Below are 19,091 nucleotides of genomic sequence, written 5' to 3' on the forward strand. Positions count from 1 at the left end.
GATAAAGAGCTGAGGCACGGCTATTGGGCGGCGCGGTGCGTGCACGCCAGCCGCTTTAATTTCATTAGGCACCGGTGGAGTGACTGCCGCATGGCGGCCGCTTTCAATGTCGCTCGCAGCCGCTTTGGTGGCGCAATGGGCCACTTAACTAGACTTGCCCCACAGGCCTTAGGCTGCCAGCCCTCCCCTGCTGGTCATATTTAAGGCTAGTGGTCATATGAGGCCATTTATTATGACATAGTTGTTTGGCCCCTTTTTAAATAATACAAATAACTGATATCGCCCAAACGGCCCTGATCAAAAGTTTACATACCCATGAATGTTTGGCCTTATTACAGATACACAAGGTGACACACAGAGGTTAAAGTGGCAATAAGTTTGTGTATAAATAGTCAATGAGTTTGTTAGCGCTCACGTGGATGCACTGAGCAGGCTAGATACTGAGCCATGGGGAGCAGAAGATAACTGTTAAAAGACCTGCGGAACAAGGTAATGGAACTTTATAAAGGTGGAAAAGGATATAAAAAGCTCTTGGACTTTCCAGCACAACAATGACCCTAAGCACAAGGCCAAGTTGGTCCCTCCAGTGGATACAGCAGAAAAAGGTAAAGGTTCTGATGTGGCCATTACAGTGTCCTGACCTTAATATCATCGAGCCACTCTGGGGAGATCTCAAATGTGCACTTCATGCAAGACAACCAAAGACTTTGCATGGCCTGGAGGCATTTTGCCATGACGAATGGGCACTTTACCACGAGCAAAAATTTGGGGCCTCTTAAACAACTATTACAAAAGACTCTACACTGTCATTAATGCTAACGTGGCAATGCACAGTATTAAGAAATAAGGGTATGCAGACTTTTGAACAAGGGTAGTTTAATTTTTTTCTTTGTAACCATCTTTTGTTTAATAATTGTGCCATTCTGTTATAAACCTACAGTTGAATATGAATCCCCTAAGACAGTGATGGCAAACCTTTTTGAGCCCAAGTGCCCAAACTGCAAACCAAAACGACTTATTTTTTTCAAAGTGCCAACACTGCCATTAAACCTGAATAACGAGGTTTTAGTTTAGAAAAAACAATTCGTACAGTTTTTCAAACTAATTAACAGCTTTTGTTTAAAAAGAAAAACACAATAACAGAGCTTTCCATTAAACATTTTTTGTATTGAAAAAAAACAAAAAAAAAACAACTGTACATGTGCATGTATTTTTTTAAAGACACCTTTTGTGGGCACAATTAATGTGATTTTTGCTGTTGTATGCATGCTGATAACTTGTCAAACCTTGGCTCATACTCTGTTAGTTTAAGAGCAACACATACAGCACTGAGTTCATCTGTTAGACTATTTCTGGCATCACATTTGATATAATTCAATGCTGAAAACAGCTGCTCACAAGCATAGGATGACCCAAACAAAGAAAGAAAAGCAATCCCAAGTGTTTTCATTGACTTAAAATTATTTGGCAGAGAATTCCACACTTTAAGGATTTCATTTTCCGAACTAGCAACTGTGCTGTCCTCTGTTATCCCTTCACACTCCATCTTCTCAAGTGTTGCACGCAGGTCATAGAATTTATTTTTCCAGATAGAGCTTTCTTGAAATTCCAGTAGCTCCATTTCAAGATTTTCTAAATCTAACCAGTGTAAGCAGGAAAGATCAAGTTCTTCACATTTGGCTTTATCTGGAGACGTAAGAAAACACAGGGTTGTCTCCATCTTACGGAACTGTAAAAATCTGTTACTAAAATTCTCCTTTGCAACTGCTATAATGCTAGAGAATTCCTTGTAGATTTCATGATGGTTTGGATTGTCTGTAAATGTTGTAGAATTTTCCAAATACATTTTTAGATTTGGAAAATATTTCAGCTGCCCACTTTCAAGGTCTCTTTCAAAAACCTGCAGTTTTCTCTCAAATGTTCTGATATCAGAAAACATCCTTTCTGCTGTTTTCCCTAAACCTTGCAGTTTTTTGTTCAGTACGTTGAAGTGTATTGTAAAATCAGTAAAAAACATGAGGTTGGTGAGCCAGGTCATATCAGTGAGCTGTGGATATTCCTGCTCCTTTTCATTCATAAACAGCCTAATTTCATCCAAGCAGGCTACAAATCTCTCCAAGACCCTTCCTCTGCTTAGCCACCGTACATTATTGTACATAAGTAAAGTATTATACTGTGCCTGTACCTCATCAAGAAGTGCTTGAAACTGTCGACAATTAAGAGCACGAGCCATGATGTAATTCACCATTTTTGTGACATCCTTGAGAATGTCGTCTAATTTTTTGCTGCTTTCCTTGGCACAAAGAGCTTCTTGATGTATAATACAATGAAATTGAATGACTGGATGCTTTGCTTCTTTAACAAAAAACTGTATGAAACCAGATGTTACCCCCACCATGGAAGGTGCCCCATCACTAGTAACTGAAACCACTTTTTCTGGCCTTATGTCTTGTGACAAAAAAGCCTCCATCACAGCATTGTAGATATCTATCCCTTGTGTTCTTCCAGGCAAAGACACCAGTTTCATGAGCTCTTCTCTCATGGTGTCACCAACAGCATAACGCAAAATTACTGCTAGCCTTGCATGATTATTTATATCTGTGCTTTCATCCAAGCACATGGAGTAACAGACTGCCTTTTGTAAGTCAGTGGTGAGCTGCTGACTAACATCACTTGCCATACGCAGGACTCTATCTTTAACAGTATTTCTGCTAAGTGGCATTTCAGAGATTCGTTGCTTAATTTTGTCCTTGTTTGGGAAATCATGAAAAAGGGAATTACTCACAGCCAACATGGCCGTTTTGATAAAATCGCCATCAGAGAGGGGCTTCCCATGTTTTGCTATGCACAGTGAAATTTCAAAGCTGGCAGTTGCCAGATAATTTGTTTTAGAAAGATAGTTGCAAAAACTACGATACTGGCAGTGATATTTCCTTAATTTCCCATCAAGAAACTCTTTTCTTTCAGCTTTACCAAGTTCCGCAACACTTTTATGGTTGGTATCAAAATGACGTCTGACACTTGATGTGCGAGATACAACACTTTCACTACACAGAACACATAACGCTTTCCCATTGCGTTCAATCACTCCAAATAACTGTGTCCAGGCCTCTTGGAATGATCTTCCGCTATCTGTTTTTAATTTTGCCTTCTTTGATGTACTCATTTTTGGGTGTTCAAGTCTACAAAAATAAAAAATTTTAAAATAAAGATGGATGAAGCACCCAATACAAATCTATCCCTACCTACCTATACCAAAAATATTATTGCAACATTTCACAAAAAAGGTACATAATAAACACAGAATTGTAGAAGAGCAACTCACAGTTTTGTAGACAGATACACAATGTCCTGTGAAACCGCTGAGTCTGAAAGCCGCTGTAGATACAAAGGGCTGGAATTAAAAAAAAAAATTGTTGTCCATAGGCCAGGACACGGGTTCAAATAACTACCATATGTTATATATAGCGCCACCTTAAAGTAGATATACACTGCCCATACAGACGTACACATATACACTGCCCATACACATGTACACATATACACTGCCCATAAACGTATGCACATACACGCACATATACACAGCTGCCCTATACACACACACATATGCCTGCCCAAGTGCCCATACATATGCCTTACCATATGTATATGCACACACATCATTCTCCACCATCAGACCCCCCCACCCACCTTCATTCTCCACATCAGACCCCCCCAACCCACCTTTGTTCTCCACATCAGACCCCCCCACAACCTTTGTTCTCCACATCAGACCCCCTCCCACCCACCTTCATTCTCCACATCAGACCCCCCTAACCCACCTTCATTCTCCACATCAGACCCCCCTAACCCACCTTCATTCTCCACATCAGACCCCCCTAACCCACCTTCATTCTCCACATCAGATGCCCCCACCCACCTTCATTCTCCACATCAGACCCCCCTAACCCACCTTCGTTCTCCACATCAGACCCCCCCAATAATCAACCACCCACCCACCTTGGTTCTCCACAAATCTTACCTTTTCTTAATCCTTTCTGCTTTTTCTTCCTCCTTTCTGCTTCCTTTTCCTCCTTTCTGCTTCCTTTTCCTCCTTTCTGCTTCCTTTTCCTCCTTTCTGCTTCCTTTTCCTCCTTTCTGCTTTTTCCTTTCTGCTTCTTCCGTTCTAACTGTGCAGTGCAGCCGCGCACAGCTGTTTATGCTGGGCGCCGGGGCTGGATATAAGCGTCATATCCAGTCGCCCGGCGCTCAGCACTGAGAACTGTGGGAGATGTAGTCCGGGGGACGCCGTGACTATAGTATATTACTGTAGTCACGGCGTGCCCACAGAGACGGCTCGGCGTGCCAACAGCGGCACGCGTGCCACGGGTTCGCCATCACTGCCCTAAGATATAAAGGAAATGTGTTTTGCCTGCTCACTCATGTTTTCTGTAGAGATGGTACATATATTACCAATTCTCTAAGGGTATGCATACTTTTAAGCACAACTGTATGTTAATTCAAACTTTTGTTACTTTCAATAAACATACACCCATTTCAGCTCTTTTGTGCTGCTTCTGTACTTCTGTAAATCAAGGTCATAGGACCAGAAGAAGGAAGCAGCTTCCTGAGTTACTATCAACTTAAAAACTTTAGACATATCTGATCTAGAAAAAAGGCAAATAAATTCACAGCCACTAATATGCACAGACATTGATAATTATGTCTTGTTCCATCCCTTTTCTTCCCTCTGCTTTTCTTTTGTGTTGCTTTTTTCTCTGTTTGCTTATTCCCATTCATATACCAGATGCAGAGTGAAATAAGCAATGCCAGAGATCCAGAGATGAAATGTTTCTTTTGGCTTGTATATCATAAGCCTTCATTCAATCTTTCCCAGTCTGAATTAGTCTAATAAGTCAAAGTATATGTACGTACAGGATGCACAGACTACCAAAGACCTCTGAGACTCAAATGCCTTTGAATACTTTGTATCATTGTAGACATGGAGTGGATGGACCTTCTGCTTAGCTCTTTATTAAAAATGCTTGCTGTATGGTTGTGACATTTACTGTGATAATCATATGCACAGTGAATTAATATGTGCTGATTTCTGTTCCAAGAAAACCAGATAAATGAGACTTCTGGAGTTTATATCTATCAGCATATGCCTCTCTCCTCTGGAAGGCATTTGATAACCAGAAGTAGCTCAAACCCATACAGTACAGTGTATTTGTGACGGAAGCCTCCATCACTGGGACCACTGGAGAAGCCTGACTGCCAGCCTCCTCCCTATTGACTATGGGCCCTGGATTTGTAAAGGCTTCTGTGGCTACCCCCAGCAGTATCATCTCATCACTGGCTGAGGGGATTATCTCCGGCAGACAGCCAGGATCTGCCGTCAGGGAGTGACCACCATTCTTTTAGTAATGTTGTATAAATCAGTCTCCCCCCCTATTGTATTGTTAATCCCGTTACTGCCCCCGTTGTCTCTGGGAGGCAGATTAAGGGGGCGGTTTGTGTCCCAATATCTTGTTTTATGTTAATGTGTGTTTTGCTGGATATATCCAGTCCTGTGTGTGAGAAATAAATCAGTCTTCGTTTGGTTTTACCCTACACTGAGTCTCGGCCAGTGACTGGGGAACCGGGGAAAGTGTGGTGTCCCAGGCTAAGGGAGTACAAGACAGCGGAGGTAGTCGGTCGGACTAGCCAGCTCCGTGACAGTATTCACACCACATGTGATCTCTTTTTTCATACTCTGTATTTTAGCGTTGATAAAAAATGAGACATTGCAAGAGACTAGATTTACAATCTAGCATTGAAAATTAAAATTAGATTTTCTGTATTACTGAGAACACATTCAAGATCATGCAATAGGAAAGAAATTGGTGAGAAGTAAAATGTATGCGAGCAGGATATGGAGCTACAAGGGAAATTGTATTTTCAGAATCCTAAATTGTTACATATACGTTTATTGTTAGAACTGAACGAAAAAAAGCAACAAATAAATTGTCACATTACTTTAAATCAAATTCATTTCCACTAAGTATATATTCTGAAAAACTAGTCATCAACCTTTGTGGTTAAGGTTATTGAAGGTTCTTAGTTTTGTTTATTTATCTTACAATTTTGTGCCTTATTTTTTTTAGATGATATTAGAGCCAAATCAGCCTGTGGATACACGAACATGCTCAAAATACAATTCCCTAACAATTTCCACTGGTGTTTACTGTTTTATATTGTTGGCCAGTGGCTTTCTTAGCAAGTGTGGGAACCATATAGCTCCATACCGAGCAGCACCCGAAAACCTCATTGAATTAAATGTTGTGATATAGTAAACAATGTATATTGAACCTGTCATATTTATCAAACATATACTTTCCTTTAACATTCCATATGTGCTAAAAAAATAACATGTTAAATGCTTTATAGTTAGTAGATATAGACTAATGCCTTTCTACCCAGGGCACTGTCTCAGTGTATTCTTTTGTTATCACATGCATTTTGCATTATTTATTCATGGTATTGTCCTTCTAATAGATTAATTCTGGAGAATCCCAAATGACCTTTCAGACTATTGACCACAAAGTTGTATTGACTCGCACAGAAATTTAAATCAATAACATCTTGAATAGCTGCTTAAGAACTAAATTCAATCCCAAAATGGAATTGACACATTGTGAATGGGGGATGTTCCTTGTAAGCATACACTAGAGATGGAAAGTAAGATTTGTGTTCACAGACATTATTCTAACATTCAGTGGTAGCTACTTATCAAGTAGAATATTGTTTTTGTCTGCTATAATTTTCTCCCTATGGGAATCTATTGGCTGATTTTGTATTTGTATCTATTTGTAAACTATATGTCAGGGTAAACTGCAAATCGGTTGTTCCACATGCACTTAACAATCATACATAATAGAGCAGCATGTGTTATATGCCAATTTATTGTCAATCATTTCATTCCACTAGCTTAAACCCTTTGTGTGTAGAATTACTGGGCTATGTTGTTCAAGTTTTAAGAGCAAAGGGAAAACATCTGCAGGATAAAGGGTTTGACGAACCATTCCCATGATAAATCTAATAAACAGGTTTTTGCAGTAAGTGATTTTCTTTTTATATAAGAACTGGGGAAATCGATGTCTCAAGGGTCTAGATAATATTATTTGTCTTAAAATGTATTACTAGTGTTATGTCAGATTTAGTTTTCAATGCCATCTAGGGGGAGCTTCTGTTGTATTATCATGGATACATTTACTTCCTCTAATAGGATATGACCAATATTTCTTGAATTACAGGACAGGTGAACTAAAAATGTATAATTGACATTCCGTTGGAGCTTGAGCCTCTGCTCTTATTGATCTTGGCCGAATCAGACATTATATTCATGCCAATGTGGCTCTCCCAGCTATCCCAGTAAATATTGATATCTAATAAATATGACATGTAATATGTAACTTAGGTGCTGTCTGGTAGCCCCTGCGTGTTTGAGTCTAATGGTAAAATTCTCTCACAACAGTAAAATTGGGCAAGTCACTACAGGTTTATATTCTCTGTTCACCTCTTGTAGTGGGTTCTTGCTGTGTCATTAAAGATGCATGTGAGGACCTGCAGGGGACAAGATTTATGGTCAGACTTAATTCTCAGCATGGGTAAAGGCATTTAAAGACCTGTTTGTCCATCTCAGTTGTTTTACAGAAATATAAGAACATTTTGTACAAACTTTCAGTAATACGGGGTCATAACCAACCTAATAACATACTGTTGTGTTAAGTTATATAAATGAGCATAAAGATCCTCTCTCAGCATAAAGCAGGGGATATTTTAAAGTGATTAGCCGCCATTGCACATTCCTCTGATGGCTGTTGCTATCACAGAATTAAAAAGGAGATAAGTAGGAAACAACTGTTTTCAGTTACTGTTTACAGTATATTAAATAAAGACAATACAAATATGTTTAAACACTGGATATTTCTATATAAACAACATATGAATGTATAGCAACTCTTCAACAAGAATGGATGCTCTGAACTATTCTAAACAACTCTGAGTAGCCGAACCACAGCAAAAAGATATGGGATGACTGCTGCTATTGGTATTTTTAAATAAGTATCCTTTTGCTGGAACATCAATGTGTGTGGGCAGATCTCTGGTAAAACATTGGCTTGTGGCAGTGTCCGTAACAGAGCCTTTTGTACCTATGTCTGAAATGCCTTTAGGCATTATTTAGGCACTTCAAGTATTTGCTATTTGTGCCAGAAGGTAAATGATTGACCCATATCAAATGCAACAGCAGGATGGATAATCACATACAGTATGTATTGCCAAAAGGCAACAAGAAGAGGTAAACTGATATTTTTATAAAATAGATATGATATATATCTCGGCTTCCTAAAATGTAAAAAAAAAAAAGACAACAAATGTTTTTCTCTCTCTAGCAGCCTTAATATTAAAAACAGAAGAAACAACATATAATGGTCAAAAGCAGAACCAGTTTCTTGCACCAATTCTTCTAGGATATATATATATATATATATATATATATATATACACTCACTGGCCGCTTTATTAGGTACACCTGTTCAGTTGCTTGTTAACGCAAATAGCTAATCAGCCAATCACATGGCAGCAACTCAATGCATTTAGGCATGTAGACGTGATCAAGACAACTTGCTGAAGTTCAAACCCAGCATCAGAATGGGGATTTAATCTACTGGGACTTTTACACACAACCATCTCTAGGGAGAATGGTCTGAAAAAGAAAAAATATCCAGTAAGCGACAGTTGTGTGGGTGAAAATGCCTTGTTGATGTCAGAGGTTAGAGGAGAATGGGCAGACTGGATCAAGATGACAGAAAGGCAACAGCAACTCATTACAACCAAGGTATGCAGAATACCATCTCTGAATGCACAACACGTCGAACCTTGAAGCAAATGGGCTACAGCAGCCGAAGCACACCGGATGCCACTCCTGTCAGCTAAGAACAGGAAACTGAGGTTAAAATTCACACAGGCTCACCAAAATTGGACAGTGGAAGACTCGAAGAATGTTGCCTGGTCTGAGGAGTCTCGATTCCAGCTGCAACATTCAGATGGCAGGGTCTGACTTTGGCGTAAACAACATGAAATCATAGATCTATCCTGCCTTGTATCAATGGTTCAGGCTGATGGTGGTGTAATGGTGTGGGGGACATTTTCTTGGCACATTTTGGGCCCCTTAGTACCAATACAGAATCATTTAAACATGACAGCCTACCTTAGTATTGTTGCTGACCATGCACATCCCTTCTGATGGCTACTTCCAGTAGGATAATGCACCATGTCAGATATGTCAAAAATGCTAATAGTGCAGCAAGTAAGCACACTGTAATAAATATAAGTGTTGAATGCACTCACAAAAAAGCAGTGAAGAAGGCTCATCAAGAATCACTGTGTGTTGAAATCTTCTTAAAGTCTAGAATATATATAGACATAACCAAATGGTGCAGTATCTAAGAATCAAATTATAGAACCGAGACTTCTTGGATCAGAAAGATCTACAGACTCACATTCATCAACAGATATCCAGGAATTTTTATACACATTGCCTATATGCATAACGTTCTATAGTTATGCCATCTGTTTTGTAAGTTTTTTACCTTTGTTTATTAAAATTGATTCTTAGATACTGTACCATTTGGGCATGTCTGTATATGTTCCAGACTTTAAGAAGATTTCAAGCCACAGTGATTCTTGATGAGCCTTCTTCACTGCTTTTTTTGTGAGTGCATTCAACACTAATATTTCTTACAGTGTGCTTACTTACTGCACTATTAGTATTTTTGGTTTTTTTCCACATGTTTCTTGCGCCTCATTTTTGACATATCTACTATATCAACACTTGTGAGGAGTGTGTTTACTGGGAGCAGCAGAACGTGTTTCTTTTTATTTATACACATGATCGGTGGAAGTTTTTTTGTCTTTCATAATGCACCATGTTACAAAGCTCACATCATCTCAAACTGGTTTCTTGAACATGGCAATGCGTTCACTGTACTCCAATGGCCTCCACTTTTGCGTGTGCTCTACCAACTGATTCAGCATTTGCGTTAGCATGTGCTCTACCGGTTCATGAAAATGTACACAATAAAATCCATGTGTCATTGGAAGAACAAATGTATATGTTTCTCAAATTCCAACAACAAAAAACACCAAAATTGGAACATCATATTTATTTAATAATGATATACGGTTTTCATGTCATTCAAAAATGAAATTAATAAATCTATTTCAGACTATTTCCAGCACAAATTATCTAGATGCAAGTTGTCTTATAACTCTCATTGTCCTTAAAGTTTTAGTTTTTGCCTGTAGCCAAGATTGTACAATGGTGACTGACAGTGAATTGACAGAAACCTCTTGCATTTAAATCGCTGTATGCTGTCCATTCATTTGAATGTATTATGGAGCCTTTGCCCTAAGGTGAACTTTCGCCAAAATTGTGGTGCTTTCACTGACATCCTCTAGCTCAACCCTCCAGAGTGAAAGCTCTGCAATTTGAGTGGAAATTCACCATAGAACAAAATGGTGGCTCTTCCATTGACATCCTGTCCGCATATCCTTTAATCTGGGGAGAGGACATTACAGACAGTACTGCAGTATGGGCAGTGCTTCTGTTGACTTCCGTTTGGGGACAACGATAGAAGACAGAGAAAGAGAAAACATAAAGGAGACAAGATGAAAGACAGAAGGAAGAAAGGAGAAGATGAAGAACAGGAAGATGTGGAAGTTGTCCGCAGAAGCGGAAGTGGTTGGCAGAGAAGGTAAAGAAACTTTAGAGAGCGTGAGAGCGAATGTGAATGAGAGTGAATGTGGTCACCAGATAACGAATTGTGTTCCCGAGTTAGAGTTAGTGTGCATTAGATTTAGATTAGATATAATGTGAATTGAAGTATCTACTGATAACTATATCGCATTTCCAGCTTTCATGTTTACTTAATGTTCAGGTTAGGGACCACACATCTAGTCTGTGAGAGCTTATTGATGCAAATGTAGCCCTGTATCATAAACGCCTGCAGGTGGAAATCAGTAGATGATAATCATTGCTCTGTAACATCATACCTGTAACACTATTTGAGGTGAATTCACTTAATATAATTGGGCCGTTTTTTACACTAGGCTCTATTTATCTAGTACATGTATAATACATGTTGTTTGACTAGCTCAGAGATAAAAATCTAGAACTAGTACTAAGATTTAAGGTCATGAACCAATGTACATGATTGAAACTTGTCAGTAAGTGTAAAGTTATCCTGATTCTTTGACTCATTTTAACTGTCAGGTGCCAGACTTACCTTTGCAGTGGTGCAACCTGCTGAAGTGGTTTGCCCTTTGCACAGGTGTAGTCTAGGGTTTCTTACACCTGGGTGTAAATACGTCTTAGCCCCCCACCATATCTAAAGCATACAAACATGCTACCATGCAAACACACTCTAATACCCACTTACCCTAACACCATATGCACACATACATACTGTACATCCTCCCCCTTACTACTTACCCAAGGCTCAACCCTGACACTCAGGCACCATACACTAAAAAACACACACTAACACCATGTGCTGCCACACAATACTAACAACAAAACACACACGCATGCTATCACTAAATACTAGCAAACACACTCATACTAACAACATACACTAATACATACAACACCATACAGTAACACTGCTAACACCATCCTCTCACACATGCGAACACCATATACTAACACATGCTAAATCCACCATACAGTAAGATACACTCACTACACCAATAAGCTTACACACACATGCTAACTTGATATAGCAATACATACTACCATATGACCTGAGGGTTCATGTGATATATTTATCCATAGGGATGGCTGCACAATGGAGTTCCAGGAGTACCAAATTACCAAACTATAGCCTATCCTTCCTAGCACACTGGCCACCTACCTCCATCTGCCCTGAAAGTCCAAAACCCTTTGCTGTGTCAGTAAACAGACTATTTTCACCTCCTCTTCCAACCATACAGACCTGCCATTGGATTTGGCAAGGAAGACTTCCCAAATAGCAAGGTCATCTAAAAATGTGATTGAGTGCCTTGATTCCTGCCGTTGCCACACATGCATAATATCCACCCCATAGGGATAATTTGGCAGGCAAGATTCCCTAAGAGAGACTCCCTATCAGTAGCGTACCTAGCGGGGGGCGGGGGGCCGGTCCGCACCAGATGCCGCTCATCAGGGGGGTGCCAACTTGCTGGCACCCGGCACCCCTCCCTCCAGAGACGGACAGTAATGTAAGCCGCTGGAGGAGAAGGCTCGCAAGGTAGCGGTATCGGAGGTCTTTAACAGACCTCCGGCTCCCTTGAGTGATTTTAAGCCGGTTCCCTTGAACCGGCTTAAAATAACTCAAGGGAGCCGGAGGTCTGTTAAAGACCTCCGATACCGCTCCCTCGCGATCCACGCGGCAACTGCTGCTGTGCGCCGGGGTTTGTTGTCAGATCCCGGGGCACAACACTGAAGCCGCGCCCACCGCCGTCCGTGCCCTCTGAACCGGAAGAAGACAGAAGAAGAGGAGCGAAGAAGACAGAAGAAGTGGAGCGAAGAGGAAGAAAAGCAGCTGACTGCTGTAAGAAGAAAAGAGGAAAGGTAGGAAATCATTCAGTGAGAGTGACAGTGAGAGTGGATTGGCATGTGTGGAATCTGTGGATTGGTATGTGTGGATTGGTATGTGTGGATTGGTATGTGTGGATTGGTATGTGTGGAATCTGTGGATTGGTAAATGTGGATTGGTATGTGTGGATTGGTATGTGTGGAATCTGTGGATTGGTATGTGTGGATTGGTATGCGTGGAATCTGTGGATTGGTATGTGTGGATTGGTATGCGTGGAATCTGTGGATTAGTAAGTGTGGATTGGTAAGTGTGGATTGGTAAGTGTGTGAGAATGATGGGTGTTATGCTGTACCATTTCCAATGTCTTTTTCATTATATAATTATGCTCTAAAGTACATCATAACTCCCATCACTCTATACTGTTCCATACAGTGGCAGAGCTGGGAGACAGAGGCCTTGCACCCCTACCGCAGGACTCCTGAAAGGTAAGTGAACTTCAAAGGGGGGAGAGGGTAGATAGGGAGAAGGGAGTGAGACGGGGGGATAGAGGGTAGATAGGGAGAAGGGAGTGAGAAGGGGTAGATAGGGCAGAAGGGGGTGAGAATGGGTAGATAGGGAGAAAGGAGGGTAGCAAGAATATTGAAATAAAGAGTCAGAATGAGAGAGCGAAAATGAATGGATTAATGTGTGGATGAATTGTTTGAATGAGTGAGAGAATTAATGAATTTGTGAGAATGCATCAATGAATATGTGTAAATAATTTGTGTGAAAGAATAAATGATTGTGTTAATGAATTGTGTGAATGAAAGTGAATTAGTGAGTGACTGTAAAAGTGTTTGTGTTAATCATAGGTGTATAGTTGATTTGTCAAAAAGGCAAAGATGGTATAAGCAGGGTGTTTATGGGACAAAAATGGCACAGGCAGGGTGTTTATGGGACAAAGATGGCACAGGTAGCGTGTTCATGGGACAAAGATGGCGTACACTCGGCTGTTTGGGAACAATGCTGACTCATGCTGGGCTGTTTGGGGCAAAGATGGCACGTCCTATGTGTGTGTAATTTGGGTGCTGGTCAGGCTCTATGTGAGCAATGTGGACGCTGTTTTTTTTGGAGGGTTATTAAAGAAAGCACTATTATATGTTCAGTAAATGTTATTTAAACGTATTTATTTTACTTATAAGTTATTAATTTATTTTTTTCAGATTTCTTGTTGTTTACAGTTGACATACAGTTTACAAATTGGTGCAATAAATATTCTTAACATAATTTTGTAGATGTCTTTACATTTGGTGGGGGGGGGGTGCCACTTACAGGATCCGCCCCGGGTGCCAAATACTCTAGGTACGCCCCTGCTCCCTATGTTTCAGAATCACCTTTTTAGTAGACCAAAACAGGCCTACCCAGTGCCCTGGACTTTTCAAAGGGAACTAAAAAAGCCACATTGGTGGTATGGATCTCAATACCCAAGAGTTTCCACTTGGTGCACAGTTTTTTCTGGAGCTACGGGAACCCTAAACCTAGCAAAAAGATGCTCCAACGTAGTCACAACATCCTGTACACTTTAGAAGTGACTGGCCCTATGCACAAAAAGTCATCCAAATATTGGATGACTGACTGCACCCTAAGCCTCTTCTGTTACCACTCATTCAAGGAAGGAACTGAAAGCCTGAAAATATGTGTCAGCCCATGGGCAAACATTCATCCACAAAAAATGTCCCTCCCAAAAGCAACCCAGCAAGCGAAAGCCTCCACATAGATCTTAGCTAAGAGTACTCCATTGCCATAAAGCTTCACCCAGTAAAGTGCCCCTCAAAGGACACATATGACACACTACAGAGGTCAATGCTATCAATGACAGAACACCCTTTTGAGTAGAACAAATTATGGATTAGACGCAACTTTTTCTTCTATTTCTTTGGGACTACCCTCAGATTGTTTATAGGCAGGGAGGTGAACAGACCCACCACGTGACCCACTTCAACCTCTTTTCCCAGTTTTGTTGGTACAAGATTGAGATAAAGGAGTGCATATTTGAGATTCCTGGAGAACTTTTGAACTGCGGATCAAGAAAATCCCCAAACCTTCCTTTAAACCACGCTCAAGCTATAGTGCCTAAGCCGTGGCCCTACCACGCTTTTGTTCACTGGAGTGTTTCCTTTTTCCACAAACTGTCCCTTACCAGTTTTCCCCTTTTTTTAAAGCAACATGACAAGGGGTGAAATGTTTAGCACCCCAAGCTCCCAGGGGACCTTCAAAACAGATGAGCCTCTTTATAACTTTCCACGGCTTCTTCCACACCTGTGCCAGCCATACCCGGATGGGGTGACATGGATGAGTACTATCCTAGACTGACCACGTGTGCCTGTGGGGCAGTCATGGCCGTCCTGTCTTAGCTCCTGTGGGTCCCGGCTACTAAATAATCCCTGGAAAAGAGCTATGGAGTAGCAGCCAAATGCCCTGCCATGCAATTGTAAGGCTGAACCGTGGCCTGTCCTGTCAGTGGCCATGTGATCGGCGATGTGGGCCGCAAATGGACTCAGGATGCTCTCTCCTAGCTAGATTGCGATCTTGCCAAGAGTAGTCTCTAGCAGACTCACTAGGCTGCACAGCCGACCCTCTTCCCGATGGCGCACCTTGATGACCGCCTCACACAGGAAAATGATGATCACTCTGCCCATTGCCTTTAGAGCTGGATTCAACCACCATTGTCCCTTTCCTCAGCAACACAGCCACCTCCGGGTTGCTCCAGGTAGGCTCTGACTCCTGGATTTGGGTTCTCTTACCCAAATAAAAAAACACCTATCTAAGGCATAAATATTGGGGATTCCATCACACTATATAGCCATATATTGCTAAGTCTGGCACTATGCTAAAGTACTCCAAGTTTGGCAAATCCTATGTAATTTTTATCTGGAATAAGCCGTGCAAGCTTTTATCTGGAATAAGCCGTGCACGCTTCCTAAAATCTCCCGCTCATTACTCTATTATCAGCTCGACGGTGGGCTGTTGAAGTCACAGTCAACATTACCTAAGGTCAACATTACCTAAATTGATTAATACAAAGATTACATTCACTTCAAAATGAATGTTATGGAAATTCTCAAACGTTACCACTAAAATACTGGGGAGCAATACATTTATTCAGTCATTTCAATCGTCAACTGTGATTTAATTAATTGATTCAATGAATGTTACATTTGAACTCCCCTAAGTCATGAGATTTGCTTATGGATTTAACTAGGATTTGAAATGTTGAAGAACAGAGACGTGATCAATAGGATTAATAAAGGCTATGGACAATTTTCATTTTCACATTTCTCACATGTGCAAGTTCTCATGTCAAATGTCCATTAGGATTTTATTTTACTGCATGAGATAAGTGAATCAATATGTTGGAGCTAAGCTCCTTGAGGTTTTTCCAGATACTAAACGCACGGTACTGTAGATATCATTGGATAAACTGCACAGTTTAATAAAAAATCTCTTAAACTGAAGAAACAATTAATCTTCAAAGAAGCAGAAAGTAAAAAAAATCTTTCTAAACCCATGTCACAAAAAGTACCTCCCTAATTGCACACTTACTTAACATACATCCCAATCAGGTACAGTGGAAACCCTTGCCAACAAACTGCCTATTAATTGAGTAGATGCTCTGGGTCAGATTTTGTTTATTACACAAAGTAGTCTAGCTTGTCTGAGAACAGGAAACACTTGCTGTATGATAAGTTCCTACATGAGAGTTTGCTAAACAAAGCTATGCTCACTGGAGCTGTTGCATAGAAAACCATTCACGTAATTTTACCTTTAAGTGTAGTGCAAACCCAATTTATGAAGTATATTTCCTCTGTGTGTGTGAGAACCAAATATCATAGGTGTATGTCTTTATTCATTCAACAAGATGCTGTTTGTATACAGGATCACACTTTAAGATGATTCCCATGACGAAGTGGGGAACTGGAGATCTATGTTATTCAAATACACTGCTCACGTGATCCTTCTCACCACCACCAACAGCTAAACTTCCAAATGCTAAAAAGTGTGACAGATAGAGAGAATTATATAGTTAATATTGTATGTAATAGGAAGACAGGGATGATGTTTCATACTTTACAGATTACTTAACAATTCTATTGTTTGTCAAGTGTTGGAATTTCCCTATATAACCTGATTGATAGTTAAGATTAATAAATCTGTTCAGTTTACAAAGCATTGTCTGTGTTTGCCAAATTTGGAGCTTTAAAAATGTTTCTTCTTCAATATAAAATAGAATGTTATATATATTGTTAAATCTGGTTTTCTTTTGTTTTGTTTTAATAAACTTACTTTATCTGCAGACCGTGAGACCGCAATTGTTGTCAATGTGGTATTTTGGGTGATGGTCCCTGCTCAAACACTAGACTTGGTTGATTCATTTTGGCAATACTATGAAATAATATAAAAAAATGTTTCTCCATAGACTTTCATTAGTCAAGATTACCAACTGGACGATTAAGACCGAGCCATTCTATGCTATAATCACCATAGGCAGAATGATAAGGTGTTTATTTAGAAGCCTGGGCTAAGATAACAGAAGTAGAATACATAGAAAGCCAATGTTCAGCCACCAGAAAACATTATATCATTATAATATTAACTATAATATTAACTATAACTGCTTTGGAAAAGGAAACAGTGCAATATTTTGTTGAAGACTTATTTTTAACCTAAAACTAGTAATAAAAATGGTGAGAGTTAACTTTTAACCCCTTAAGGACAATGGGCGGTTCCTAAACACATTGAAAACAATGCATTTAGAGCCCGTTGTAAGAAATGAAGGGTGCCTTTAAAATGTGATACTACATTTATTGCATAATGTTTTGGGGACGATTTGGATTTACATGCATTACAAACAGTTTGAAACAAAGGTGGGATACCCTACAGGGGGTCAGACAACCGAAGCCGATGTATATTAACATAGCTGTGGGTATGTTTGCATAGACTATCTGTCTCCTCCATAATTGGGTCATACAGGAAATCTCTGGAAAGAGGGGTTGGGTGAACCACTTTCTGGGAGGTACAAGGCATTCTGGGATGACTAGTTAGGGGCAGCAAGAGAAAGAAGAGTAAGAGTCGGAGAAAGAAGAGTCTGAGAAAGGAGAGCACAGTGAACAGAAGTTCCGGGTCAGGAGACTCAGAACGAAGCTGCGCAAGATGCTGTTGGAGAGAAGCCTGTGAGCTGAGCGAGGTTTCCTAAGAATATGTGCTTAAATATCCCTTTTGTTTTGTATAATTATCAAATGTTTTCTGTATGTTATATGTTGTATTAACCTGTAACAGTAACCTAATTCAATATCAATATACATTTTTCTATACGCTTGTATTTGTGCTTTATTCGTCACACATTCCCTAAATGAATATCCCTGTAAGAGGGTCATAATTTCTTACACCGTACATGTACAGGCTTTGTCATTAAGGGGTTAAGAAACATTAGCCAAAAAAATAACAAATGTATACTCTACAGTATGTTACTCTGTTAAAATTAAATAAACCAATCTAAGAACCACTACCAATGAACAACACAAACTACACAGATATATTTGTAACTGTAAGAAAATGTGTTTTGGTTCTGTTGATATCTTTGTAAAGGAAATGTCCAGGGCCATTTCATGACCCGGATACAGTGGCGACTCTAGAAACAATATATAGGGGGGGCACATTGGATACCACAGTCAAAAGTGGGGGGCCATTAATAATTTCCACCATTAAATCATACCACTGAAAAAAACATATATGTATATATGTGTGTGTATAGGTCCAAAGTCCAAAGTGCACAATTGCACACCATCCTTAATTACTCTGCCCGGTGCCTGGTAACTGAAGCAATAATGCATATAGATTCCAAAAATAGTTACCGGCACTCCTGGGACTTGGTTTCAATAAATCTCTCAAAGCTCTGTGTTACAAGTCAACGTTTCAGTCTTTTATTTTCAGACTTTCATCAGGACATGGAATCATATATATATATATATATATATATATATATATATATATATATATATATATACACACACATACATATACAGTGTATATATACTTTTGTTATTGGACGAACATAATACTTGGTCATTCAACATGGGAAGCCTGAAACCATCTCTGGATAAGTAAAAATGAAATAGTTCCTACAGTAAGTTAAGTGCCAGGAAACAGATGACCAAACACACACACCAGGACAGGCTCTGCCACACAGACACCCAAACACACACATACCAGGACAGGACAGGCTCTGCCACACCAATACGTAAACACACACACCAAGACAGGCTCTGTCACACTGACACCCAAACACATACCAGGACAGGCTCTGCCACACAAACACCCAAACACACACACGAGGACAGACTGCCACACTGACACCCGAAAACACACACCAGGACAGGCTCTGCCACACCGACACCCAGACACACACACCAGGACAGGCTCTGCCACACCGACACCTAGACACACACCAGGACA

General features: G+C 40.1%; 1 protein-coding gene across 1 annotated transcript; it reads right to left on the reverse strand.

The window, feature by feature from the left end:
* Positions 1 to 1,240: 1,240 nt before the first annotated feature.
* On the reverse strand, positions 1,241 to 3,166 carry LOC149298731 (general transcription factor II-I repeat domain-containing protein 2B-like). Its single transcript, XM_089487067.1, has one exon. It carries the CDS (start codon positions 3,164 to 3,166, stop codon positions 1,241 to 1,243), a length of 1,926 nt encoding a protein of 641 aa, XP_089343193.1.
* Between the last annotated feature and the right edge of the window lie 15,925 nt (positions 3,167 to 19,091).

This window comes from Sceloporus occidentalis, unplaced genomic scaffold, assembly GCF_023333645.1.
Source record: "Sceloporus occidentalis isolate IW3139 unplaced genomic scaffold, rSceOcc1.0.p SCAF_31, whole genome shotgun sequence".
NCBI lineage: Eukaryota > Metazoa > Chordata > Lepidosauria > Squamata > Phrynosomatidae > Sceloporus > Sceloporus occidentalis.

Bases quoted from the DNA above. Each gene is read 5' to 3' on its own strand.
- LOC149298731 (XM_089487067.1), bottom strand. From the start codon at position 3,166: ATGAGTACATCAAAGAAGGCAAAATTAAAAACAGATAGCGGAAGATCA.